The 27,494-nt window shown below is 37.9% G+C and overlaps 2 protein-coding genes across 3 annotated transcripts; one reads left to right on the top strand and one right to left on the bottom strand.

The window, feature by feature from the left end:
- Nucleotides 1–1,158: 1,158 nt before the first annotated feature.
- LOC136236396 (uncharacterized) lies at nt 1,159–19,143 on the bottom strand. Of its 2 annotated transcripts, XR_010692116.1 has the most exons (8): nt 18,873–19,143; nt 16,746–16,815; nt 2,334–2,947; nt 2,158–2,286; nt 1,972–2,102; nt 1,879–1,913; nt 1,546–1,654; nt 1,474–1,494 (listed from the first exon to the last, which is right to left on the bottom strand). XR_010692116.1 is itself a non-coding variant. In XM_066026539.1 (7 exons), the coding sequence occupies exons 1-7, from the start codon at nt 19,042–19,044 to the stop codon at nt 1,337–1,339; spliced, it is 1,383 nt and encodes a 460-aa protein (XP_065882611.1). In that variant the 5' UTR covers nt 19,045–19,136; the 3' UTR covers nt 1,159–1,336. The 2 variants fall into 2 exon arrangements, 1 of the variants encoding a protein (XP_065882611.1); XM_066026539.1 differs by lacking the exon at nt 1,879–1,913 and having other exon boundaries at nt 1,159–1,494; nt 18,873–19,136.
- On the top strand, nt 6,827–9,586 carry LOC136236387 (tigger transposable element-derived protein 6-like). Its single transcript, XM_066026529.1, has 2 exons — nt 6,827–6,963; nt 7,032–9,586. The coding sequence occupies exon 2, from the start codon at nt 7,042–7,044 to the stop codon at nt 9,022–9,024; it is 1,983 nt and encodes a 660-aa protein (XP_065882601.1). The 5' UTR covers nt 6,827–6,963; nt 7,032–7,041; the 3' UTR covers nt 9,025–9,586.
- Nucleotides 19,144–27,494: the final 8,351 nt, after the last annotated feature.

Genomic DNA, 27,494 nt, shown 5'->3' with positions numbered 1-27,494 from the left:
GTTCATCTTCTTTTTTAATTTTTTTTCCACAGGGCTAGAGCAAAATGTGAGTACTTCTTGGGATAAAAACTACATAACTTTCCTTCCTATGTCTTTCTTCATGTCCATGCATGACCTATTTTTAAATGCATATTACAATGATAACTCCCATTCTCAAGCAATTTACTTCTTGTAGGTTCACTTTGCCATTGATCTTCTGACTTAGTCTCTGCAAGGGTAACCAACGTGTTAATAAGTATCCAATCTATTCATGTTAACACGTTCATTTGGAAACCCTATCTCATTACCTATTCACAGTGTACTAAGTTCATACCTAGAGCAACAATGTTGTTGTGTACCACTGCGTACTTGACTTACTGTGATCACATAGCTGCACAAGTGTGTATGCCTATATGATAAATCAGAAGCCATACTATTGTTGACCACAGCATGCTATACACTGCCTATAGTTGGATATGTCAAAGCTGTATAGTACAAAGTACATTCAATAATAAGGAAACAATACACTGGTGTTTGCTAATATTAACTGACTACTTAACAGCTACTATACATGATGACTGACTTTGATATACATGTTTAGTACTGTCTAATATATCAAGCACCACCAACACCTCTTATTATCATGTTAGCTATCCATAAATGAATTTATAAAAGTAAACAAACTAGTGTAAAAATAAATTTAAAAATTAAAACATGGGAATAGAGATCACAGAAAAATAAGTAAAGAAACAAGAGTCAAACAAGCCAGCATGTTAAATACACAGAGATCTCTATTTGGACTCAATCAAACATTTATACAGAAGCATTCTCAGTACTTATCTGCCCCTGATTTATGGAGAAACTAATGTTTTTATACCATATCCGTTGAGTCCAAATAGAGATCTCTGTGTGTTTAACATGCTGGCTTGTTTGACTCTTGTTTCTTTAGCGATCTCTATTCCCATGTTTTAATTTTAAATTATTTTTATGCTATAATAATAACTACCACTTGGTTGCTAGGTGATAAAACATTTTACATCCCAGGGGAGTGATAGTGACTTCCCTTCTATCCACTAAACTGTATAGTACATTCTTAGTTATAGTACATTCTTAGTTACAGACATAGACAGTAGTATGTACCAGACTGTCTGGATAAGAGATGTTCCACTGTATTATGAATCCGCTGACAAAAGTTGAATGATTTGCAAACAATCAAAGCATTACTTTGATTTCTAACTACAATGAAGTGTATCAAGGATGTGTCTTGTACAATGTATGATGTAAATGATGTAAATACAGGAAGTCTATCTATTCCTATGCATGACTAAAAAACTACAGATTACACATCATTCCTATACTACATGTTCCTAGCTGTATAAGCCTCATGTTTATTCTTCCAGACAGACATTATCTCACTAGTGCTTCTCATGGTAAGAGACTGGAGTACTTTGCTAAGTTGTGATGTGGTGAATAATTTAATCATCATCTGGACATCTTCTAATGCTCGATGGGTACCTGTTACAGTATATAACTAGTGACACTAAATAAATTGTTGAAGGAACTTACTACAGTGGTTTTGTCCTGGAAAGTACTTTTTGTGCAAATTACTCATGGATAATCGCCTCCGTTCTTGAGGACTCCAGTCACTTAGTAAAGGATCATGTGCTTTCCTCATCTGTATATAAATAGTTCAAGATTAGCATACTGTGCATGCCTAGACCACTGCATGGTTACAAGACTATAATTATGTTCAAGTGGGTGAAGTCAAGACAACAGCGCTAAGTCAAGAGCACAGGGCTAAGTCAAGTACAGTATTGATTCTATAGGCCACATTCTTTAACTTCATGTGGATCAAAGTGCAAAAGCACCTTGTGTGCTATACTAGTCACTTGACCTCACCTACTCATGTTTTATCCAACTTTGAACATGTAGCCCTTTAAGTAAAGTACACACTGATTCTGCCATGCACCATGGTTTTATGTACTAGCAAACCTTTTGCAACTCATAAAGAGTATCTGCAAATCCTAAATCTGCTCTATTGAATTGCAGTTCTAAATTTCGGCGCTCAACTTCTGCAGCAAGGATGCGGAAGTCAAAAACAAACCCATTGTGGGCCACTAAAACTGTATGAAGATTGAGTACCACATTATATGCATGATATCACATGTACATAAATACCTGGATAAAATGGTTTACCAGTTGCCTTTTTAGCTTCTTTGATACATTTGTTGATCCAGGACAAAAAGTCTGGAAAGACCTCTGAAAATTTCCTCTTGCCCACCAGCATATCTTCAGTAACACCACATCCTAACATGGTGAGTCAAAGTTCACATGTAATTTTGTGTTCAACGTACCAATTCCCAAGATAGAGTACGGGGTGTCACAAAATTCGGAGAATGATTTTACAGAAATGAATGGTTTACTTGGACCAATAACTTCAGCTGCAATCTCAATAATGTGATCTTCATGTACATTACCACCAGTTGATTCACAGTCATAGAAGAACAGAAGTGGTGTTGCATTAGGTGATAGGAAACCTGCACTTTCATTATTGTCTGTTTGTTTTCCTACTTCCTTTGGCTGGTTTTGAGTACTATCACTGTAGCAAGCTACACTTAGAATCTCTTGTTTGTACAGTACAGTCATTTCTTCTTCTCTTGGCAAATCACTATTGGGGCAGCCTGAACTTATTTCTATAGCTGAGATGCTTTGCTTGTTGTAATCACTAGTCTTCTTTTCTTCCAAAGGCAAGCTTGGGTTATCATTGTAGCAAGCATCATCCTTTTCTTCTTTTGTTGGCCAACTTGAGGTGTCATGACTGATGTAGCAAGTTGCACTAGGGATGTTTTGCTTGTATTGATCTCTACTAAATTCTTCTTCCTTTTGCCAGCTTGGAGTATTACCACTGTAGCAAGCTACTGGAATGTCTTGTTTGTAGCGATAACTACCTGTTTGCTTCACTGCTTTTCTATCAAATATTATACATGAACGTGAGGTAGTACCTATTTTGTATTGTATATGCAAGTCTACTGTAACTATAATGTACCTGTTCCTTGGCAAGGACATCATGCAACATGGATAGTAGCCAATGGGACTCTTGCCCTGGGCCTAATTTCATGTAGCCAGACCACAAATTATTTTATAGTTGAGTTTGAATCCAAATAAAAAAGGTAATGTGACTTGTCATATAGTATATGGTTCCTTATAACATTTTTCCTCTATCCGTTTTTTTAGTTGTTGTGGGACATTTGATGCCAACTCCCTTATATAAGTAGCAGTAGTGGTTGTGGCAGCAGCAATCCAAAAATTGAAGGAGCCATAAAACAGACAAAAGACATTTAGTAGAACAGCTAACATTGAGGCTCAAGGACCTAAATGAATACAATTTAATACTGCGAAGAATGAAAACCTCTAATAGAGCAGCTGTGCCATCTTACAATACAGTTGTCATGTTGCTTCATGCAGCTGAAATTTGTTTCTAGCTGCACACCTGATATTTTACCAAAAGATTGATTGGTCAGTTGGCTTATTATCCTGTCATTCACTTAAAGCCATTTTCAAGCAACACATAGAACTGGGAACGGACACAGCTGGAACAAGTTGTAGTAGGCTGAATTTGTTTAGTTATAACTTGCAGCTTTACAATCAACACTTGATAAAAGTAATGAGTGAGGTAATGGATAATACAATAAGTCATTTTTATTTTAAGAGTATTATGTACTGCTATGTTACTTTACTTTCAGACGTGATAAATGATAAGTTACTTTTAAAAAGTCCTCTGGTTCCCAGTTATATGTGAATTAAACAGGTTAACTATTAGCTTACATATGTGACTAGCACTGGTACCTGCTCTACATGCAGGACTTCATTACAATGTTTCAGTGTATTCAATTTATAGTGACAATAACAGCTAAACATTCTTTGTATTGAAGTGGATATGGTAGAGCTGAAACGGATAGCAATTTTTACTATCCGGATATACCGAACCTTTTGGATATCCTACAGATAGTGACATCATCACTTACTATAAAACTTTGCCATGAACCCACTTGCTATACTGGATCAGAAGTAAGCACAGTATTTGTACAGCGATTGGGATTGTGGTATGATAATCAGTGGGCTTTGCATCACACAAAATCATGATGAAATTGCTTTAAATTACTAGCAACTACCTTGATTGCTTCAAATTACTATCCAGATATTGAAATACAGGGCCGGAGGAGGGAAAATTGGGTTGGTCAGGCCATTGACTATAATGTTGAAATTGCTACTGTATACATGCCAATGAGAGAGGAGCTGTTGCACAGTGTGCGAAGCACACTCTGCGAAGTGCGATGTACGAGCATTCTAGGGGGGTCTGGGGGCATGCCCCCACAGGAAATTTTTGAAAATTAGATACTCAGATATGCAATTTTAGTGATATTTCACTGCTAGTTAGCTATATAAATATGCTCAGGTCTATCTGTTGTTCTTCAGACTTTCTATACTATGTATAATTGTAGACCTGACATAGCTACGGCAGGGGACACAGCATGAAACTTGCTGTATGGTTCATTTAGTTATAGCTAGCAATTAGAAGTTCAAGGGGGGTCTGGTCTGAGGGTGCAACCTCCAGGAGCTGCAGAATTTTTGCAATTTTTAAGGGTTGAAAATGCGTCAAAATTTAAAATTGATGCTAAATTTTAAAGTAAAACTAGCTAGCAAATTGCAACTTTCCCCCCAAATTTCACAGGGAACCCATGCAGCATGGCTCCCTTTAGCTAGGATATAATTACTATACAGTGAATTCACACAGCTACAATAAAATGCTACACAGCTGTATACTACTATATTGGTTTGTATGAAGTGAACGAATCATTACGTAAATATACTGGTGGACAGTCACGAGACCAATCGGCATTCGAAAATGGCACGATGTGGGTAAGACTGAGAGTTTGCTCGGTATCTCGACAGGACGAGTGGGTAGTTGAAGAGGAGTGATTTTTACTCAACATATCATCCAGATGGCCACCATGTAAATATTGTAATGTATGAGTGTGCAGCTTCTTGCCGAGGAATGAGTCATCTGGTTTGTCACTGCCAGCCCTTCGCCCAGTAAAGGAAGCCAAGAGAGACAAGCCAAGGAATGCTAATGATTATTTTATGAAGATTGAATTGTGATATAAGTGTGTTGGTTTAGAATCAAAGAAAGCACCTGCCTTACACGTGATAAATGTCAACTGTCAGCACACGTGATACTGTACGTAGAACCCACAATCATTTCTGTACAAAACGATACGAATGCAATGCTGTACTGTAAGGTAATTGGAGGTACTATACGTGTAGTTCTGTGCTTTAGTTAGGCTGAGAAACTAGGTAACTACTTGTGTCATGCATTTTCAATAACATCTGTAAAATGTACGTAGTTACATGTAGATGTGATTGTCCAAAGATTGCATGAGAGTAATGTAGTTCGAGCTGGTCAGCTAGTTGGTTCAACTCCAGATTATTGGTCCAGCTCAGGCCTGACCAACCGGACCGTCTCCTCTGGCCTTGAAATACTACCCAGATATCCGGATAATACGAATATCTGTATTAGCCCTAATCTATAGTAGCTAATTTTGGAAAATCACATGCCTGAAATAATTACAATTTTTGAAACTAGCATGGTACTGTTTTAGCAGAAAACGCTTTTCAAATATTTCTAAAATTTTTCTTATAACTCAAGGTATCTATGGTTTAACATGCCACCTTCATGACACATCACGGCACGTTACGGTATGGCCTACACAAACCACCCTTCCACCCCACTGAGCTCTAAGCACATTACTTCGCATGATAACTACATAGAAACATCACTTCACATACATGTATACACATCAGTGGCGGATCCAGGATGGGGCATTTGGGGCAAATGCCCCCCCCCCTTCAAGAAATTGCATACAAGATCGAGATACTCTAATAGAGCAGTCAATTACTCTAATAAAGCAGTCACAATGTTCATGAGGTAGTGTAGCTTACCTATGAAGCTACAAATAGGATTTTATTTTACATAACAGACGTGATATAGTTGGTAAGGATAACTAACTATTATTGTTGTGACCTTTTTTTTTTTTTTTTTTTTTTTTTTGGTCTTCAACTGTTTTTCAGAAAGGTGCCCCCCCTCTTTCGAAACTCTGGATCCGCCCCTGCACATACGTACATACAACTCTTGGGGGAGGTAGGGCAACTGACTCGGGTGAGGTGCATTTACTTGAAGGGGAATCGTGTGTTATCACTGTTCCAGTTGTGCCATTCTTAATTAGAGGTGGACCGATACCAGTATCGGTATCGATGCCGATACCAGTGGTATCGGCATCGGATCGGTATCGGTAATACAAGGTACAGATACCACAGTAGACACTCACCACTTTTATTAAACCATCTCTAGCTAAGTTTCCAGTAGCTAATAACTTTTTTGAGCTAATCAGTAACTTAGTTGAGCTAACAAAGTAGCGAAACAAAGCCTTTGTTACCCTTTTCCAAGCATTGCTGCAACTGCTCCGTGTGTATTCTAATATATTAGAGCACGTGAATCCTTTGTAATTAAATGGTAATGCAGTTGTTCCTCAACAAATAATTTTATAACTACTTGGCTTGCTTTTTCATGAAAAGGTTTGGTTGAAAAGCTGTAACAAACATTGTACAATTATCGGCCGCCCACGCAATTAATTGCCTTATCAATAAGCTTACAAGAAAACTACCTCAAATCAAGAAATTAGTAATCCACAGTGATGTTTTTATCATGTTTAGCTGTTATACAATGAATATTTTAAACTTGATTGAACTGAGATCAATCAATTACTGTGATATTTTAATAGCTAGTTATGTATAGTAAGCGACCGATTATCGACCGGTACCTATTATCGACCTAAGTATTTTCCGTGTTTCTTTCGGTTACTCCCCGTGTTATTCTACTACCTCGTGCTAATGGTCTTGCCAATTCTCACGTATTTTCAGTCGCCTGTAAGCTGAATTATGTATAGTGATATATGTTTAGCTTGTAACCATTGCTTATAATCATTTTTTACTAGGTTGTTCGATATGCCACGACGCCAAGGACAGAGGAAAGTATTGAAGAAAAGGAAGCGTTCGAAGTCAGCACCGGCGGTATTACACACACCAACTAAGAAAAGAAGGAAGCAGTGGACAAATGAGCAAATGAAAAATGCCATGGAAGCTGTAGAAACCACCACGTGTGGAGTTAATGAAGCTGCTATAGTCTATGGTGTTCCAGCTACAACATTAAAAGATAGGGTTAGTGGCAGAGTAAAACATGGGACAAAATCTGGTCCACCAAAATACCTAAGTGATGATGAAGAGAAAGAACTTGCAGATTTTTTAAAGGAATCTTCTGAGGTGGGCTTTGGGAAGACAAGAAGAGACGTTCTAAATATTGCAGAATCATATGCAAAGCAAAAGGGTGTGTTAAGAAAAGAGAGTGGGATAACTCAAGGTTGGTGGAGGTCATTCAGGGATAGGCAGGGTGATTTGTCATTAAGAAGAGGAGATAATACTGCACATGTTCGCATGGATGCGGTAAACGAAGAGACAATTAGTGATTACTTTGCTTTGCTTCAGACTGTGATGCAGAAACATGGAATAACGAACTCCCCAGGGCAGATATATAATGTTGATGAAAGTGGAGTCCCTTTGGATCCTAAGGCACCTAACGTTGTGACAAAAACTGGAGCTAAAAAGGTTCGATATCGTTCAACAGGCAGAAAAGGACAAATAACTATTGTTGCTTGTGGGAGTGCTACTGGGCAAGTCATCCCACCTACTGTAATTTTTGAAGCAAAAGGTGTTAACCACGCATGGACCAGTGGTGGTTTGCCTGGTATGACTTATGGTTACAGTGATTCTGGGTGGATCACCACTGATTTGTTTGAATCTTGGTTGAGTGGACACTTCCTGAAGCACGCAGTGTGTGAATGTCCACTTCTGTTGCTCCTAGATGGGCACAGTACCCATTATCAGCCTGAGGTTGTTCGGTATGCTAAAAGAAATGAAGTGTTGCTTCTATGTTTGCCTCCACACACCACTCATGAGGCTCAGCCTCTAGACTGTACAGTTTTTTCCCCACTTAAAGCACAGTGGAGAACTGTGTGTCACGATTTTTTTCAGACCAATCCTGGAAAGGTAATTACAAAATTCAACTTTGTCAGTCTTTTTGTTCAAGCCTGGTCAAAAGCTGTTATTCCAACAAATATCATATCAGGCTTTCGAACCTGTGGTGTTTATCCACTTAATGTTTCTGCTATTCGTGTTGTACAAGTCAGACCTGAAAGAAACTCTGATAATGATTCTAATGCTGAACATCCTTGCCAAGGTGATATGAATGTTGGAGATAACAGTGGTGCTTCCACAGATGAAAGAAGGGATGGATTTACTTTGGAGCAAGAGATGTTATTCAAGAGACGATATGAAGAAGGACATGACTTGTACGTAGATGCCAACTACATCAGATGGATGAGGCTCCATCATCCAGAGGTGAATATTTCCATCCCTACAGAACAGGAAAGTGGATCATTACTTGATTCTTTACAGGAAGTTACTCCAATCAGTCCTATTCCAATCGAATATCCTGAAGATGAAGTAACTGATGAACTGGTCTCTATGGATATGCAGTTATCAGCAATACCTGGAGCAACATCTTCTGAGTTGCAATTGCCAGTCACTTCTGAGCAACTGCCTACAAATTCTAAGCAGCAGTTACTTTCACCTGGATCAGCTGCTACCTCACTACCACCTGTAGACAATCAGAGTGCAATAGCCATTATCACATCATCCCCCAAGAATTCTACCCCGCCCTTAAGAGAGTTTCTCATTTATCCAGTAACAAATCCTAGTACCTCTACTACTCCTGCTGCACCTAAAAGATCAGTACCCAAAGCACGACTACTTACAAGCGATGAAAGCTTGGCCATGCTTGAAGAAAAGGAGAAAGCTAAGAAAGATGCACTTATAGAGAAAGAAAAAAGGCTGAACGTATTGCAAAGAAACAGCAACGAGAAGAAGAAATGAAGAGAAAAAGAGAAGAGAAAGCTAGAAAAGCTGAGAAGAAAGCTAGAGAAAAGGCAATGAAGCAGCAAGAAAAGGCTAAGGTGTCATCAACAAGAGGAAGTGCTAAGAGAAAACCTAAGGATCAGACATGTACCAAAAATCTACCTGCTACTGCAGCTACTAGCACTGTTACTAGAACAGCCACATCTGGAGTCAGGAATAGTGATGTAAGTGTGACTAACACTTTGACTGTGATCAGTGGAACTAGTGAATCTGTTGATTGCACTGGACAGGACGAGGACGATGAAGCTATTGACCCAGATACATGTTGTATGTGCTTTGGAAGGTATGAAGATGATGTATTGGAAGGTGTTGGAGCAGAGTGGATCTACTGTGGATGTGGAAGATGGGTGCATGAAGATTGTGTGGAAGAGACTGTAATGGACAGTGACGGACAACAAAGACTTTGTACCTTTTGTGTGGATAAATATACTGTATAAACTTGTGATGCACATGACTTCTGTTATGTATACCCGATTACAATGATTTTTTTTGTCATAACACTATATAACCAACTGTATTGCATGGGGTATGTGGGGTAGTGGCAGAGTTTTTGCAAGTATTATAGCAAAGACCTTGGTCGATAATTCATATGCAGCATTTGTATTGACGATCGATAATAAGTACCGGTGGTCGATAAACGGTACTTTACATGCTATCACATTTCCGTTCGTGGAGAAAAAAGTAAACTCGACATTCAAGTCAAAATTTATCACGTGATAGACCAAGGTCAGACGATGTTATTAGTGAAAACTGGATGATGATAGGTCGTTCCAGCACGAAGATACATTGCAAGGTACGTGCTATGGTCGTTAATCGGTCGCTTACGCTATCACAACATTGAAATTTCTATAATAAACTTGTCTAGGCTTCAATGTATAGTATCGGTATCGGTATCGGCAAATAATTTCAGTACAAATACTGGTATCGGAAATATCAGTAAAAAGTGGTATCGGTCCATCTCTAATAATTCTATATAACGTCCAGTATAATGCAGCTAATTAAGTTCTATACCTGATTTACTTTGCTATTCACCATGACCACAGTGGAAGGATTAGCGACTACAAAGAAAGGCCACTGGACTACTGATCATTTGTGGCTAGCACCTCTTTATTTGCTAAGTTGTTTTCAGGTGGCACAGTGAGTTCCAAGTCACCATGCCAGGTGCATCAAGAACAAGATTAAGAGTAACACCTGGAACTCACTTCCTCAATAACAATGTAGTGTCTGCACCCACTTTTTCAAACACCAACTAGACTGTTACTGGGGATATGGATGTGACCAAAGGCCCAGTGCCTATGTATATTAACTTTATCCTGTGTGCATATCCAGTGGTGGATACAGGGGTTGCAATGGTTTCAGCTGAAACCCCTCTGAAAATAGTGCACGTACCCCAAATTTATTTATGGATTGTGTGGGTGATAAAATCAGTAAGAGTTATGCATAGTGTATTGAAATACAGTATTTACACTTATCTAGCTGAACTAACAATAACAATAGCCTGAATATAAACTAAATTATATACATGGCTGATTAATTGCCGATTTAGTTAGAATGGGATAGTATTAATTGCGTGGGTGCCTGGTTTTTAGAAGTAGCATAACATCAACTTGTACTCCTATTAAATGTGTAATTCTCTGGGTCAGTGTAACCTCGGCTAATGGCAACTTCCATTTAGTCAGTACTCATAACTTGTACATATATAACTGGATTAGTGTTAGGCATTTGTTGCTAATTCAGTCTACACAAAACTTGTAATTCAGTATCAGTGTCTGCAATACTTGCAAGCTCAGTTATATCCTATATTGGAACTTTTTCTACTGGCCAAACTTGCCTTTGAAATCAGTGAAAATGCTATTACAGGTGTTAAGTGCCTCTAAAAATAATTCAAAGTTGCTATTGTTCCAGCAGTCCACTAGATTTCTCTCACTATCAAGCACACTAATTGTATGCTATGCCCAGAGTATTCAACTTTAGGACACGCGTCTAGTAGTTTCCCTGAGTATTCAACTTTAGGGCACGCATCTAGTAGTTGCTGTTCATTTTGGGACATATAGCCTAGCTCATATTAAAAATCTAACTCACAGACAGTTGAAATACTCTGCTTCTTTTATCACGGTGGTCTGCTCTTAGCAATTCCAGCCATGTCTTAATCCAGTACCCTAAACTATCCTCATTAAACAACTGGCATTACATGAGGAGAATCATATGACACAAATTGTGTACAGATACTAAATTTTTTGGACTGTTCAGTGGTGGATCTAGACATTTTCAGAGGGGGTTTCAGATTTCACTCAACTTCAGCCCAGCTGTAACTGAAGACCAAAAAAAAAAGGTTACAACCTGCTGTTGAATGCCGTAATAGTGGCAAAAGTATGAAGTTTCGCTAGTAGAAAGTCCTACTATAACATACTATGCATAACTCGTGGTGATTTTATCACCCACACAACGAGTTGTCAATAAATTTGGGGTGCGAGCTATTCTCAGAGGGGGTTTCAGGGGTGGATCCAGAGTTTGGAAAGAGGGGGGGCACCTTGCTGAAAAACAGTTGAAGACCAAAACAAAACAAAAAAAAAAAAAGGTCACAACAATAATAGCTAGTTATCTTTTACCAAATATATCACGTCTGTTATGTAAAATAAAATCTTTATAGCTTCATAGGTAAGCTACACTGCCTCATGAACATTGTGACTGCTTTATTAGAGTAATCGACTGCTCTATTAGAGTATCTCGATCTTGTATGCAATTTCTTGAAGGGGGGGGGGGGGGGGGCATTTGCCCCAAATGCCCCATCCTGGATCCGCCATTGGGTTTCAGCTGAAACCATTGCAACCCCCCTGTATCCACCACTGCTGTTTAATGGATGTTTATAATTGCTTGCAAGCGTGAGATTCAATACCATAGATGTGAGAGCATGTGGTTGCACCTCAACTTGTGAGAGTCATGCAGGAGGGATAACATTTGAGAGGTACGCATGATGTGGTAATCAAGACATCAATCACTACAATAGTATCAGGCCCTCAACGTTGTAATTGCATATATGTGACTGTCTCTCGGAAAACCGGTCTTATCGCCCATTCAAAAGTATCGAGAAACGTCGGTTTTAAATATTCAGTGTATTGTAGCTGGCCAATGGTGGTAGCTACGCATACCAAATTTTCACACATTTCACAACAATTTCTTACCTTCCTGATCATCCACTGAAGAAGTAGTCAACAACTAAGTTTCCCGCCATTTTAGCTAGTTTTTAAACCGAGGTTGTCTGTATCAGGCGAGCTCCAGAAGGGTGGGAGGAGGGAGCTCCAGAAGGGTGGGAGGAGGGAGCTCCAGAAGGGTGGGAGGAGGGGGCTCCAGAAGGGTGGGAGGAGGGGGCTCTGGAAGGCGGGCAAGATGGTGTTCAAAAATTGAAAAGAAACATGCTGGGATGAATTAGGCCAAGTTATAGGTCATTCAGGGCTCAGAACTGGCTAAAATGAAAGGAAATTTACAGCACAGGCCATTGTCCAACACTACGGAACTGTACAGCCACACACAGCCATCTCCTGGTTGGCCAGGGCTCCATCAAGACCCCAGACTGCTCGTACGGCTCGCCACTGTGCTCTAAAAAAGCAGCCAGCAAAAGCAAATCACTTACTCTGGTCGACTGTAGCAGTGAAACTTGATAGTGCATTCATTAAGCTTTGTGTTTGTGTGAAAAAATCAAACTTCCTGTCTTGGGCGATAAGAACGGTTTTCGTAGATGTTTACTGTATGTATATCTTTTCCACCTACACACACTGTGCTGGCCATGTACAGTTTATACATGTCCTATTAGTAGGTTGTCTCATTGGTGGTTGTATACTTGGTTGTATGTGCTCCGGGCCTAATAATCATTATACAACGAAGCACTAAGAATAATAAGAAATGTAGTTAAAATTTACATCATTAATAAAGAATAAATAAATAATGTTTTCGAAAACTACGTGGGGCCTACAGACATGTACTAACTAGGGATAGATTCACCTGTGAATGAAGGCACAAATGTATAATAATTACGCCTGTTTGTGTTGATGGCTTAAACAGACATGTAATTTTATATAACGCCCAGTACCACACCTATGCTGAATTCCAGATCACAGGAGGGAGAAGATTAGCGACCACCTGTGGAGTGATTGCAGGAGAGCCAGAGTCCACTTTACATGCACATGAACAACAAGATTACAAGTATGTTTTAATGTCCGTATTGTTCATGTAACAGTTCAATGTTTTCCTTTTATTGTACATTTTCTATGCTTCATCATTCACCTGGCTTGTTAGTTGGAACTATTATTTCCCACTACTGTTGCCAGTAATCTGCAATCAATGCTGAACTGATGTATTGCTGCATGTACTATACAATAATGTGTAATTATCTCCTGTATGTTGTGTATTGCATAATAGACTGATCACTACATGTGCCAATGCCGCACCACTGATGTACTGGCACATACGAGTGGCCTCTAGTTACAACAAAGGCTATTGTGCCATGTTGGCTTGATTGGGATCATTTTCCAATTGTGCCTTCACCACCTTGTTGTGCATAGCCTCATTCCATGACTGAGTCATCTTCAGAGACGTGTCACACCTACACTGCAAAGAGAATCACACTGATTTTGATTCGGACTACAGGTCGTTTGTGGCTAGTGTCTCTTTGTTTTACAAATGTTTAGTTTTGTTTCCAGGTGGCACAGTGAGTTCCAAGTTGCTGCATGACAGCTTCATCCTTTGCTTGGCTTGCTAATAGAATGATTTTCCACCATCAATAATACATTGCTGCATACACTACTGCTATCTCCAGTATGTCATCTATGGCTCAGTATATATGTTGCATCAATGTGCCATGTCACTGATGTACCGACACTTAGCTACCAGTTGCCTTTAGTTTGTGCCATATTGGGATCATAATTATGCCGACTATGCAGGCCTTCACCACCTTATCGTGCATGGCCTCAGTTCACTGAGTCACCTTCAGAGACATCTCACACCTACAATAACAATTAATACCACTATAGCTCACTTGTTTTTTTTGCGTAAGTTGCATTTTAATTGTGATTTTCCAATGTCTCCCTTGTATGCATGCGTATCATTTCCACCAGCACACACACTGCTCTGAGTGCTGGCTACGGCATTGTTTATACATGCCCTATGGGTAGGTTGTCACATTGGTGTATGTACTTGTATGGTTGTATGTGACCTGGTCCTAGTTATACAACCAAGTATATATAAAGATAATAGTTATGATATGCGGTTAAAATTACGTCATAAATAATAAAATAAATAAATATAATTAAATAAATAAATAATGTTTGAGAAAACTACAAGGCCTAAGATTTCGCAGGTGATTTTGTGGAGGTGATAGAAACATACGATGATTCTATTTAATGCTGATCAAAAAAAGCTAGCACGTGACACCCACTACAATTGACCAGGCAGATTCAAACAGCGATCAAGATGAACGAACTACTGATTTTGAAAGTGTTGCCAGCTGGCACACTAAGTCTCAAGTCGCCATGCCAGCTGCCAGTGGATGCAATCCATGTAAAGAAAAAGATTGATTTATAAGCCAGGTACCACATCCATACTACAAGGGGGTGTCACATAGGTACATGCTGTAGGTAGATCTGCAACCGCGGTCAAAGTCTTGACCGGCCAAAATTTTGCTTTGACAAATCACAAAGAGCCTTTTTCAACCTTTGACCGATGACTTAGCGACAATATTTCAGCACTTTTGATTGTGGGTTGGAAGCTTTTACCCTTGACCGTTGAATTGGCACAATTTTGGTGGCCTTGACCTTTGACTTAGACTTTGACCGCGGTCGTAGATCTACCTACAGTGAGTGCCTGTGTGTCACCCCCTTGATACTAGATCATGAAGGAGAAGATTGACAACCATCGGTGGAGTGATTACAGCAGCTGCACAAGACGAGGAACAAGTTTAATGGCGGTATGTTTATTTGTATTGTGTACTTGTATTGCCATGGTATATTCAGTTTTCATCCTTCCATCTGGTTTGCTATAGGCTCTGGTTGGCTTAATTGTCCGTGTTTCAGTGTAAAATTAATGCTTGTATCGTAAAGAGTGTGGTAGAGGAGTGCATGTTTAATGTTTGCTTATATTGTTTACTTGTATTGTACATTTTGTATGTTTCCAGTTCACCTGGCTTGGCTGTCTCACCTAACTGGCTTCCAGCACCTAGCTTGCATACAGTTACTCTATCTGCTACAGTATTGTGTATCTCCTGCATGTCACTGTGCCATTGCCACACCACTGATTTGCTACTGGTGGCCGTACGCGTATGGTAGTTAAAATGCTGGCTGTGCTGGCCTTCACCACCTTGTTGTGCACAGTCTCATTTCTTGATTGAGTCATCTTCAGAGACATCTCACATCTACAATGTAAAGAAAAGGTTTATGGTTTACATTTTGCATGCATCATCCTTCACAATAGCTGAATAATTTCCATTGCCAATAATGTATTGCTACATACAATACTACACTAATGTTGCTAAGTGCTGGTACATCAGTGGTGTGGAAATGGCACGGTGATGCGTACACAGTATAATTATACGCATACAAAACATACAGGAGAGAGCTATACACTGGTGGCCTCTAATTACGATGGTACTATCTGTCACTATTGTTCCATATTGGCTTGATGTTTTTTGTGTGCTGGTCACTGTAAAGTATTAATAATAATAATAATTTGGGATCACAGTTGATTGTTTATTCAACCACCTTGTTGTGCATAGCCTCACCAGGGGTTTGTCGCGTTGGTGTATGTACTTGGTTGTAGTGATGCACCGATAAGAGATTTTGCCGATTATCCAATTAGCTGATATTGAAAATCATATAATGGCCGATACCGATAACCGATCCGATGTTTATGTTTATGTTTACCAAAATTTCATACATATTTTGTAAAATTGCCATTTCTAAACTTCATTTTGTCTTATTTCTATGAAAACAATACCATCAAGGTCAGTAAAATTAATTGGCAAAATAATCTGCTAATAATTACCGATACTGATGTTGCTGAAATTTGGCCAATAAACCAATTTCCGATTATTTAGATTAATCGGTGCATCACTACTTGGTTGTATGTGACCCGGTCCTAGTAATGATAATAATAAAAATACTGTACTACCATACTGTATATGACAGAGCACAGCAAAGATCACAAGGCTACAGTTGGTAACACAACGTCTGCTTTAAATATATTAGCTTACCTCAACTCTGCAAACAGCATCACCTGCCATATTGTACCAGCTGGCATTAATTGATTACTGTTATATAGAACATGCCCTGGCTAACTAGTTTCTTTTAGATAACTTCAAATTTGTGCAACACAGACCATCAAAATATGGTAGAGGTATCAGGTAAGTGTACCTCTTTGTACACTTGCAATTCATCCTTGATACAGCAGTGTTAAATAGTGGAGTCTTGGGCTGCCCTAAAATAGCTCATTAAGCACAAGGGTTGTAACAATTTTTTTTTGTCTTGTGTGGCCACACTAAACTTGATTGGTACAGTGCCACCTTAAACAAACAGTAGTCAGGCTACGCTTATGCATAGTAGTCAAGCATGAGGACAAAATCCAATACATACAGTACAGGAACCACTGCTTTATTAAAGTTCACCACAACTACATAAATTAGCTCAACTAACCTTTTTAAGCAGCTGTTGTTAGCAAGGTGAATAGTGGACTTGATTGTTGGATTGGATTCACTTATGGAAACTAACCAAAAATGAAAGAAAACACCATTATAGCTAAACTTTGTGAAGGGCAAAGTCTATATATAGTCTCGTGCCCAGACTGCCTTTTGTGCGGGGGTGAAAATATTATAAGGGAGCTAAATGGAGGTAATTTTGTGAACCATTTAATGAATAAGATACACCATGGTATGGTGATTACCTGTACCAAAGTTGAAGTCTAGCTACTCCGGTTTTTATGACCATTTATTGTTATACTGGGCAGACGGCATGCCAATCTGCCCATGGAGCAAATAACACTCCTGGCAAGGAAAATTACACACATACACAACAGCTATATTAAGTTATATGTATGAGCAGTTGGTTATTAGTAAATATGTCAATGTTTTCTGACTCAATCACTGAAGTTGATTGTATAGCTCAGTAGCACGATCTTGCTTTAAAAAAACTGCAGTTCCATGCCAAAACTTTGTCATATAGCTAAGTCTCTAGCCATTCCTTATGAGTGCAACCCTTAACTATTCTTGTGTTAATGGCCAACAAGTGCATGAATCTATATAGACTAACTCACCAAATATCGCATGGGCTCCAAAATCAGATGCGATTACTCGAGCTACAACAGGAATTTTTGAACAGCTTATATGTGTTTAGATAGTTCAAGGCTGTGGGACTTTGCACACCAAAAATCAGCTTTCTCAGCTTCTTTGTCTGCAGGTAGCATCCCTGCAAAGTCATTTCCGATTAATAAATACAATCCAGAAAAAAATAGATTCACGGACACCCACAGTTCACAAATCACACTTACATCTAATCAACAGATTTATATCTTCACTTTGTAGAACAACTCATCTACTTTCTAAATATCCCCAGTTTATTAATCAAATCCTTTAAATCATGAATTACAAATCAAATAAAATAAGACGTCACTGGAGTAATAATCGCACCATTAGTTCAAGTGTACGGAAGTATACAGTGTTTGTAAAAGTATACGGTACACATTTCCCGTAAACTTATCTCAAACAACGTATCCAATAAATGTCTAGTAATGTCTTAAAAGAAGTTGTGTCCAAAGCATTTACTATATCAGCAGTGTTGGGCAAGTTACTTTTAAAGTAACTAGTTACATATTACTTGCAACTGAACTATTTAGTTACAGTTACATATTACCCATAAAATAAAGTAACTATAATATTACATATTATATTACTTTGTGTCCACAGCCTTAAGCTGTCACGTGTGAAACTACCACCTTATCACGTGACATGATTGCGTTGTTGGACAATGTGCAAATCTTGGTTATAAGTAAGAAGCTGGTGAATAAGCTTCATTCAGTAGGCTTCATTATTTCGTTGTGGCTAGGCGTTACTCAGTGGATTACTAACGAGATTAGTAACTTTGTTACTTGTAGTAATAATATTAAATTCGTTACAGTAACTATATTACTTAGGTAACGCGTTACATTTGTAAGTGAAGTAACTTGAGTTATATTAGCTACCTGTTTTTATAGCATATTTCGTTATATTACTGTCACCACAAAAGTAATTACGTAACGCGTTACATAAGTATAGCGCGTTACTCCCAACAATGTATTATATCAGTTGGAAGGGTGTTCCAGTCGTTGATTATTCTGTTAGTAAAAAATTTAATCTATAGCTAGTGTTGGTCTTGGCCCTTTTCTTATATAACTTCAAACCATTAGATCTTGTGGTGTTACAACTTATGGTAAAAAGATCTTGATGTGGTACTTCAACCAGCTAAGCCCCTGATAATTTTATACCTTGGCTACGCGTTATTTTACAGTCATGACTGCCGAGGACTGCTGGATAGCTATATATTTTGTGCCATATCAACTCGAATCATTCGCAATTTGGTATAGACCGACTACATAAACACATACTGCTTGTAACTAAATTTCGTTGCAATCGATTTTGTTGATCCGTAGCTAAGTCAGTTATGAACTCGAAGTCAATGCGAAATATTCCGGCACGGAGTTAGCTAGCTACCTCCATGATTTATCTCCGGAAGTTTTAAGGAAAAATCCGTCTAGGCACGCGACGGGATAATTAAGGGGTTGTCTCTTACCTTTAGCCTTTTTAGCAACTGTTGGTAAGGAATCTTGCTTACGTTTCTCATTCTGTGGCCGTCCCTCAGGCACTTCCGCATATATATTTATTGGACTCGCGCTTTCCAATCCGCGTTCCATGAATCGATTGTAAAGAGACTCCAGTCCTAAATATTTAGCTACCACTAGCATCCTGTATCTTGATACAATAACAAAAGTACTCAACCAACTTCGACTGTGATCGCTTAAGTTGTGACTTTGGGTAAAAACGCGGGAAACTTGACAATTGTCTTGGCGCTTAAGCATTAGAAATTGTAATAATTGTAAGCGCATACAAAGTGATGTGAATCCGAGAGGAAACATTAAACAGTGTATCTAAAAAATTTTTTCGCGAATTTGCAAACACTCCCAAAATGTATTAGACTATATGCATGGAGGTCTAAATATAAAATTTTCGCTGATAATCCCCAAAATTTCGGAATTAGCGAAACTGATCCCCCCCTCGAAATAGCTATTTAGGCGGTAGGCTGCTAGTGCTAACTACCGCCTATACTCTAGTCTCGTCACCCAGACCATATACGTATATTGTGCAACTGTGGTCCAACAATGCTAAGATGATCTTGAGGTACTGGGCCCTTCAGGGCTCGGATGATGAAGACAATCCCCTTTTCCCCTAGTAATAGTTTTCCCCCTGTGGCTGTAATTGTAATAGTCACAGTGTATAGTTCAGTGTTTATTGTCTATATTGTCCGTACGGGTACGGAGAATCATACTATCTATGCAACCCCTTTGAAATCTCGTACAGCCTCTTGAAAATCTTCTTGAAATCTGAAATCTCTTGAAAAAATTATTGCAAACTTTCGTATACTTTACGTATACTTTCGTATATTCAGCATTACGTGTGCAACGTCCTAATTCTGTCCGAACTTTCATATGGCTCCTAGAGATTAAAATCTTAACTCGCTAAAGTTTTTGTACATTTCCGGATACTAAGCGTCTCTGACCTAATTATTCAGGATACCACGATTTTTTTTACTCTAAAATCTTGCCACAAAACCTTTGAAATCTTGAAGATTTGAAATCTCGTACAGGGTTTTTATGAGTTGTGGACCCCTCGTGCCAAGATCCTTCTTCACTGAGTGCGCTTATCAATTTTTTGCTTGTATTGTGCATTTTCTATGCTTCATCCTTCACCTGGTTTGTTAGCTGGATATTATTTTCCACCTCTTAATACTACTGTTATACCAATGATCTGTAATCAATAACTGATGCATTGCTGCATGACTTAAGTTGTGTATAGCTATGCATATTATAGACTGTGCCATTGATCACTGCATGCACATGTGCCAATGCCATGGTGGTGTACTGGCATGTATACCAGCGGCCTCTAGTTACAACAGAGTGTATTATGCCATGTTGGCTTGATTGGGGTCATTTGCCAGTTGTACCTTCACCACCTTGTTGTGCATAGCCTCACTTCATGACTGAGTCATCTTAAGACACCTATAGATTGCAAAGTCGGTATACCGTATGGCTAGCCTAAATATCTTGAGGGAGGAGGGGGGAATTTCACTTTTTCGAGGTTTTGGGGTTAGCAGTGAAAATTTTATCCTTGAAAATTTTAGACCTTCATATATTACATATGAGATTGTTTGCAAATCCACAAAAAAAAATTTGCATTGCTCAACTTTGAAAATATTGCCCCTCGAAATATTTAGGCTATACAGTAGGTAATTAAGAACCACATTGATTCTACAGATCATTTGTGGCTGGTGTCTCTTTGTTTTACAAGTGTTCAATCTTGTTTCCAAGTGGCACTACAGTGAGTCTCAAGTTGCTGCATGACAGCTTCATCCTTTATTTGGCTTGCTAATAGAATGATTTTCCCACCATCAATATTGCCAATAATACATTGCTGCATACACGCACTACTGCTTTATCTCCAGTATGTCATCTATGGCTCAGTATGTTGTGTATGCACATAGTGTGTAGACATCAATGTGCCACACCACTTATGTACTGGCACTTAACTATACGAGTGGCTTTTAGTCTGTGCCATATATGATTTGGGATTATATGCTGATTGTGCTTGCCCTGTCATGCATAGCCCCACTTCTTCACTGAGTCACCTTCAGAGACATCTCACACCTACAATATAAACAAATCAATTAATGTCACTATAGCTCATTTGTTTTTGTGTAAGTTGCATTTTAGTATTGTGATTTTCTGATGCCAGTTAAACTTCCTTGCCTGTGTATGCATGTGTATCATTATTGGCACACACACTACTCTAGTGCTGGCTACGGCACTGTTTATACATGCCCTATGGGTAGGTTGTCACATTTGTGTATGTAGTTGGTTGTATGTGACCTGGTCCTAGATAATAAATAATATAATAAAAAATAAAATAGCTAGCTAGCTAAAAATAAAATAAAATTAAAATAATAAAATCCTCATAATATTATCAACAATGTAGTTGGACAGACAGGAGGGTGAAGTTTGCAAAGTGGTCTATATTATTTTTTGATGTATGCAATTTTGGATTGTCCTGTACACCTAAAACAACATTCCACCTTCTGTCAGCATTGAGCATTTTGCCATAGCAACAAAAGTTTAAATAGCTGCATAGCAGCCAATATACAAAACGATTGCTGTGGATTTAACTTTATCCCAATTGCTGATCTAGGAGCAAATTTAGCGGTATAAACTGTTGCAGAAGAAATAACTAATTATGTAGTCACATATTACTCCTGAAGGCATCAACTATACATATCTGTGTAAGTAGCTCAGGAAGACATATAGGATTTTGCTAAAGATAAATAACATTTCAGCCTATTAAATAAAATTAGTGGTGACAGTAAACAGACTGTTGTGGTTTGGCTCCAATATAATATTAAGAAAAAGAGGTATCACACTACACACCTTTATGGCTTCTCTATGAAAACATGGTGAAAAGGTAAATAAAATTTCTGGTGTATGAATAAGAAGGTTTTGAAATATCTTTAACAGGTCAAGAAGTATTGCAAATGTGCTAAATATCTAAAGTTCAAGATGTTAGGTAATTCCATTCATGCATGAGTTTTTATTGAGGTATCAGCTCAACATGAAAATACGTATGTACTACAGTGCCTATAATACTTAATGATGTTCATCATCTCCTTCCCCAACTACTTTAGTTCAAGTTTGCTCAATAAACTTGTTTGCTTTTAGCAGCATAAATCATTTAAGCCCGAAAGAGCAAAATTTGGAAAATCCTACTTCTTATGTCAGGTATTACTCAATGAAGTTCTTCTATTTTGTTAATGGGGATTTTATATGTTCAAGTGTATCTGCATGGTGATAAGGGTTTGCACCTTTTTGGCTTTGGATATATAGATATACTCTTTTCTCTAACTAAAGTACATGCATGCGTATACAATGCAGCCAAGTATCAGGTAGCAAGATGCAACAGCATTTACCGTATGCAGATTTGTGTAGGAGTTGACCATAACATTAATTGGAATTAAAATTATAATTGAAGTTTCAAACTTTAAATCATTCTCTACGTAGGCTCATTAGACAAATTCTACTTGAACTTGTATACAAATTGGAGTTGGTATATAGCTAAAGTTGATAAGTACACTGAGATACCTGTGATATAGCTATCTGGTAGGAAACTGCCTCTATAATATAGCTTTTTTAGCCATTGTACTACATCACTGTTAATATCCACTAGTATACCTTCAGGTGTAGGCATTGCCGCAACCCCCTTGTATCACTACCTTTTATTACTATGATCCCTAGTCAACTTAAAATTTTCAATTTTTTCCTTATATTTTAATGTGTGAAACAGGCTAATTTATATGCTTCTGTTACAATTACATACCATACTGTATAACCATATAATTTATAATTATAGGTAAACATTGCTAATCACTATCGGTGCTTTGTACGTAAACAATGAATCCATAACTATAATGGACCCCACTGGACCAGATGATGGTGTACAGCTGCCAAAAGGAGGTACAAACTCTATACAGTTGATGTAGCCCTGACAGTGAATGTAGCAATAGCTGCCATCAGCTATGATGTAGATTGTTCTAGTTGTCATTATCTTCCTGTGACAATACGGGAACCCAACACCAATGACCGTGATCAATAGCCAGGAGAAGAAAGGAATAATGCAAGTTGATTCTTGGGATTGTCAGAATGACATTCAACAGTCTGCAGCAATTTGTGTAGAACTATACTGGATGGTACTGCTCATAAAGCCATTAGTTGCTCTCAATGAATCTTTTTGGCACATGATAGTGCTGATTGGAGCACTTTAAGTATTTAATTTGCCTTGTTCTTGTTTATTTTTACTTTATTTTTATAGCTTCTTTGCCAAGCCTGCATGTGCTGTGCCTTTTGCACATTAGTGCAGTTGCATGAGTCCGGGTATACTAGTATGTATGTATGTTGTGTTTTTGAACGTCTTAATGATAGTTTACTTTCTCCTCCATATGCAATCATTCTTATTTTGCCCCTTATAGTTGGTGATTGGTGCATGGTGTCACATCCCAAATGTGTTCAGCTCATGACACTGGAGTACTAAAGTAGCCAGATATGCATGAGGCGAAGTCAGTGATAAACCCGAGACCAAACACTTCTCACTTTGCATTACATTTGTTGCTATACACCCCTGAAAATATTGATGGATTATTATTAGAGACAAAATCTTTCACTTCGGAGATAATATAACACGTTTGGGTTTTTAATTCATTATAGAAGGTGTTACAAATTATGTTCAATGCAAGTGATTCAGTAGCTGACTCATACTATACAGCATGGCTAGATAACAGTGATAATTACACTGGCTGTATTGAGTTCATACCTGCAGCTGAACGGTACTATTCTAAATGACAGGAAAACTCTATATGAGCTGTTGAGCAGTTAGTTAAAAACATTTCCAAACTTCTTTGCTACTTGTATATCAAGTCATATCCTCTTCAGACATATCAACTAAGATAATTCCAGCCCTTCTGGAATTATCATAGTTGATAATTCCAGAAGGACTGGAATTATCAACAGAATGGCTGGGCTTTTTATATGGTTACTGGAATTCTCCTTACTTATCTATAACCATGCATAATCATATCCAAGTCAGCAAGAATTCTTGAGATATATGAATTAGGTATAATTAAAAAGAGCATAAAATACATCCTGTATAGCCTGTTGGAAACCAAAAAGAGAAAAAAAAGAACTATAATTTTCAATATAGTACTATTTTTTGAAGGAAATTTGATTCGACACCACATGCATGCAGTTAATAGACTATAACAGTGTCAATAGCATAGTCCTAGATATCAATTCTTGTAACAGTCACTGAATTGTGCATGTGACCGATGTCTGGCTATAGCTTTGCAAGTTCTGAAGTAATTATATTGAATGAATGCAATATCAATCTCTATATGTTTTATAACAAATATGCATAATTTCAAGGGGTATAGTCAGACCATGTATTCTGAATCACTCACATGTGGTAGCTACTAATGTGATCTCTCAGATAATTACAAAAATTCTCCAATTAGCAGATTTGTGAGCCCCCCCCCCCCCCCCCCCCCCCCAAGGCTAATCTGTTGTAATGAGTAAGGTGTACTTGAAGGCTTTTCTGATAGACATTCTTTGCAATTTGATGTATTTTTAGGACAAAGTACTGCAGAGAAAACAGGAAATGAATGACATAGCAATAATAGCAAACAATACTTGTATAGAGAGATGGACAAAGTATGAAGGTAACAGACGTATTAATTCTCCTGCAGATTTTTGTTGCCACTTAAAAATTAGAAAATTTAAGTTCAGGGGTGTGAGGGCTAAGGGGGCTGTAGCCCCTACTTTCCTTTCTAAGTTAGTACTTGGCCAATAAAACCCTAATCTTCTATGTGCATCAAAAGCATGCAGACTGTGGGTTGCACCTCCAGTTACATAAGTTTTAATTGTGGGTTTTGTTTTATTCAGATAATTAGCAGTGTTTTCCACTATGGCTATATAAGAGGTGATTAGTGTGGTTTTAAAAATGAATTATATGATTCAAAAAGTGTTAGTTTAATTGGTTAGAGTTATCAGCTTCAGTATAATATGTAGCTACCAACTCAGCCATTCAGCAAACTGTAGTCTTGGTAATTTACAGTCTCATAAGCAGTGTTGGGCAAGTTACAGCTGTACTTTGTAAAAGTAACTAGTTACATATTACATATTACTTGCAAATTAGTTACAGTTACATATTACTCATAAAATAAAGTAACTATAATAATATTACATATTATATTACTTCGTGTCCACAGCCTTAAGCTGTCACGTGTAAAACTACCACCTTATCACGTGACATGATTGCGTTGTTGGACAATGTGTAAATCTTGGTTATAAGTAAGAAAATGGTGAATAAGCTTCATTCAGTAGGCTTCGTTACTTCGTTGTGGCTAGGCGTTACTCAGACGATAACTAACGAGATTAGTAACTTCGTTATTTGTAGTAATAATTATTACGTAATATTAGACTTGTTACAGTAACTATATTACTTAGGTAACGCGTTACATTTGTAAGTAAAGTAACTTGAGTTATATTACCTGTTTTTATAGCGTATTTCGTTATATTACTTAGTTACCACGAAAGTAATAATATTACGTAACGCGTTACTTATGTGACACGTTACTCCCAACACTGCTCATAAGGCAGCTATAGCATATTCACCCACTTTTGTTTATGAATGTTAAATCTGTATCAGTTACCTTCTGATATGACCTCACGCTGTGGGTTATGGTGCTGGCATTTGTAGCTAGCTATAGATCAGTCTTCATAATCCAGCAAATCTAGAAAGAAGTTGACTATCACAACAGAAATTCAGAAAACCCATGGATGAAAATATAGTCGCACTTTAATTGTTAAGGATTGCCAGTGGACTAGCTAGTATCCTTCACTGTATTCTGCTTTTCAGCACACTTTATTGGTGTTAAGGCTAACAAAGTGTCACTAGGCTAAGGAGCATGCATACTAATCTGTAGTTTGAATTGGTCTATACAATAGCAAACAAACTGCAAGAGGAAGTCACAAAATTGGGTAAGTCATTTATGTACGCTAAGAAGAAAAGGGGACCAAGAACAGAGCCCTGAGGCACACCACTAATAACATTAACTCTTGGTGATTGAAAACCATTACAGGTAATGTACTGAGTCCGATTGTCCAGAAAGCCATTCTAAAGTTTGTTTTCTTATTCCATAATACTCTAGTTTATGTAAGAGGAAGTGATGTGGTACTTTATCAAATGCTTTGGTTAGATCAAGTAGAACTGCATCAGTTTGGATTCTCTTCTTGAGATTTGAAGCAAAGTCATGCGCTATACGTAGTAATTGTAATTCTGTAGAATGTTTAGCATGAAATCCATATTGGCATTTGGAAAGAATGTTGAGACTATTGAGGTGTTTCATGATGTTTGTGTGAATGATACACTCTAAAGTTTTGCAGCATACTGAAGTTAACGAGACTGAATTATTTAGGCTACTACGATCGCTTTTGTTAAATAAAGGAGTCACTGAGGCTATCTTCCAGTCATGGGGGACACTTCATTGCTTTAGTTAAGCATTAATAATAATGTCAAACTAGGCGATAATCCATAAGCCATCTCTTTCAACAGTTTGAGTGGAATACCATCAGGTCCTGTGGCTTTAAAAGTATCTATCTGATTCAGTAAAGTACATACCTCCTCAAAAGTTGTTTCAAATGATTTAAGTTTTGGGTATGGATCAGGTGGATCAGAACCATTGTCTTGTGTAAATATGGTTGCAAAGTAATTGTTTAACAACTCCACTTTATCCACATCACTAGAGTACAAAGTTCCATCTTTATGTAGGGTAGGAATGCTATAATTATCTTCACATATAGATTTAATATGACAGAAGTTCTTCTTTCTACCATTTCTAAATGTATCAAATAGTGTTCGAGTCATGTAGGCATTACGTGCCTTTCTACATTTTCTTTGCATTTCCTTTTTACATGATTTATAATGCTGCCAATTTGATGATAAATTACTTGATTTAGCTCTTTTGAAACACCTCTTCTTTTGTCTGCTTAGCTGCTTAATATGTCGATTAATCCAGGGTTGTCTGTTGTTACAAGTTACCATTTTAGATGGAACGTACTTATCTAGCAATTCAAGAAGTTTCAATCGAATTTTGGTCTGTATACTTTTCTGGCTGAGGGCGCAAGTTTCCCCCAGACCATTAATGCAAGGCCAAAAAGCAATAAAAATGAAAGTGAAATTAAATGACTGAAAGACCGGTATCAAGTTGTGGCCAAGTGAATGCAGTATTACCCATTCTCTTTGTAGCTAGCTATAGCTATAATAAAACTAGAGCAAATACACATGCTACTGCTAAATTGTCATTTGACTATTTTTTGATTTAAAAAAGTGGCTATATGGCAATTTAACTCAGTTTTGACCCCAGTGAGTATATAGCAATTGTCTTTAAAATTATGGAAATATAATGTACTGTGATTTATAGTATCATGCAATGCCGGGTGATGGCATTCAAGAATTAAAACATATGCTGCAGATTTTTTTTTGGGGGGGGGGCTGAAGCACCCCTCCAAAATTTTACTATTTGCTAGCTAGAAAGACAGGAGAA

Source organism: Dysidea avara, chromosome 10 (genome assembly GCF_963678975.1).
Source record: "Dysidea avara chromosome 10, odDysAvar1.4, whole genome shotgun sequence".
NCBI classification, from domain to species: domain Eukaryota; kingdom Metazoa; phylum Porifera; class Demospongiae; order Dictyoceratida; family Dysideidae; genus Dysidea; species Dysidea avara.
This window is presented reverse-complemented; position numbering and strand designations above follow the sequence as displayed.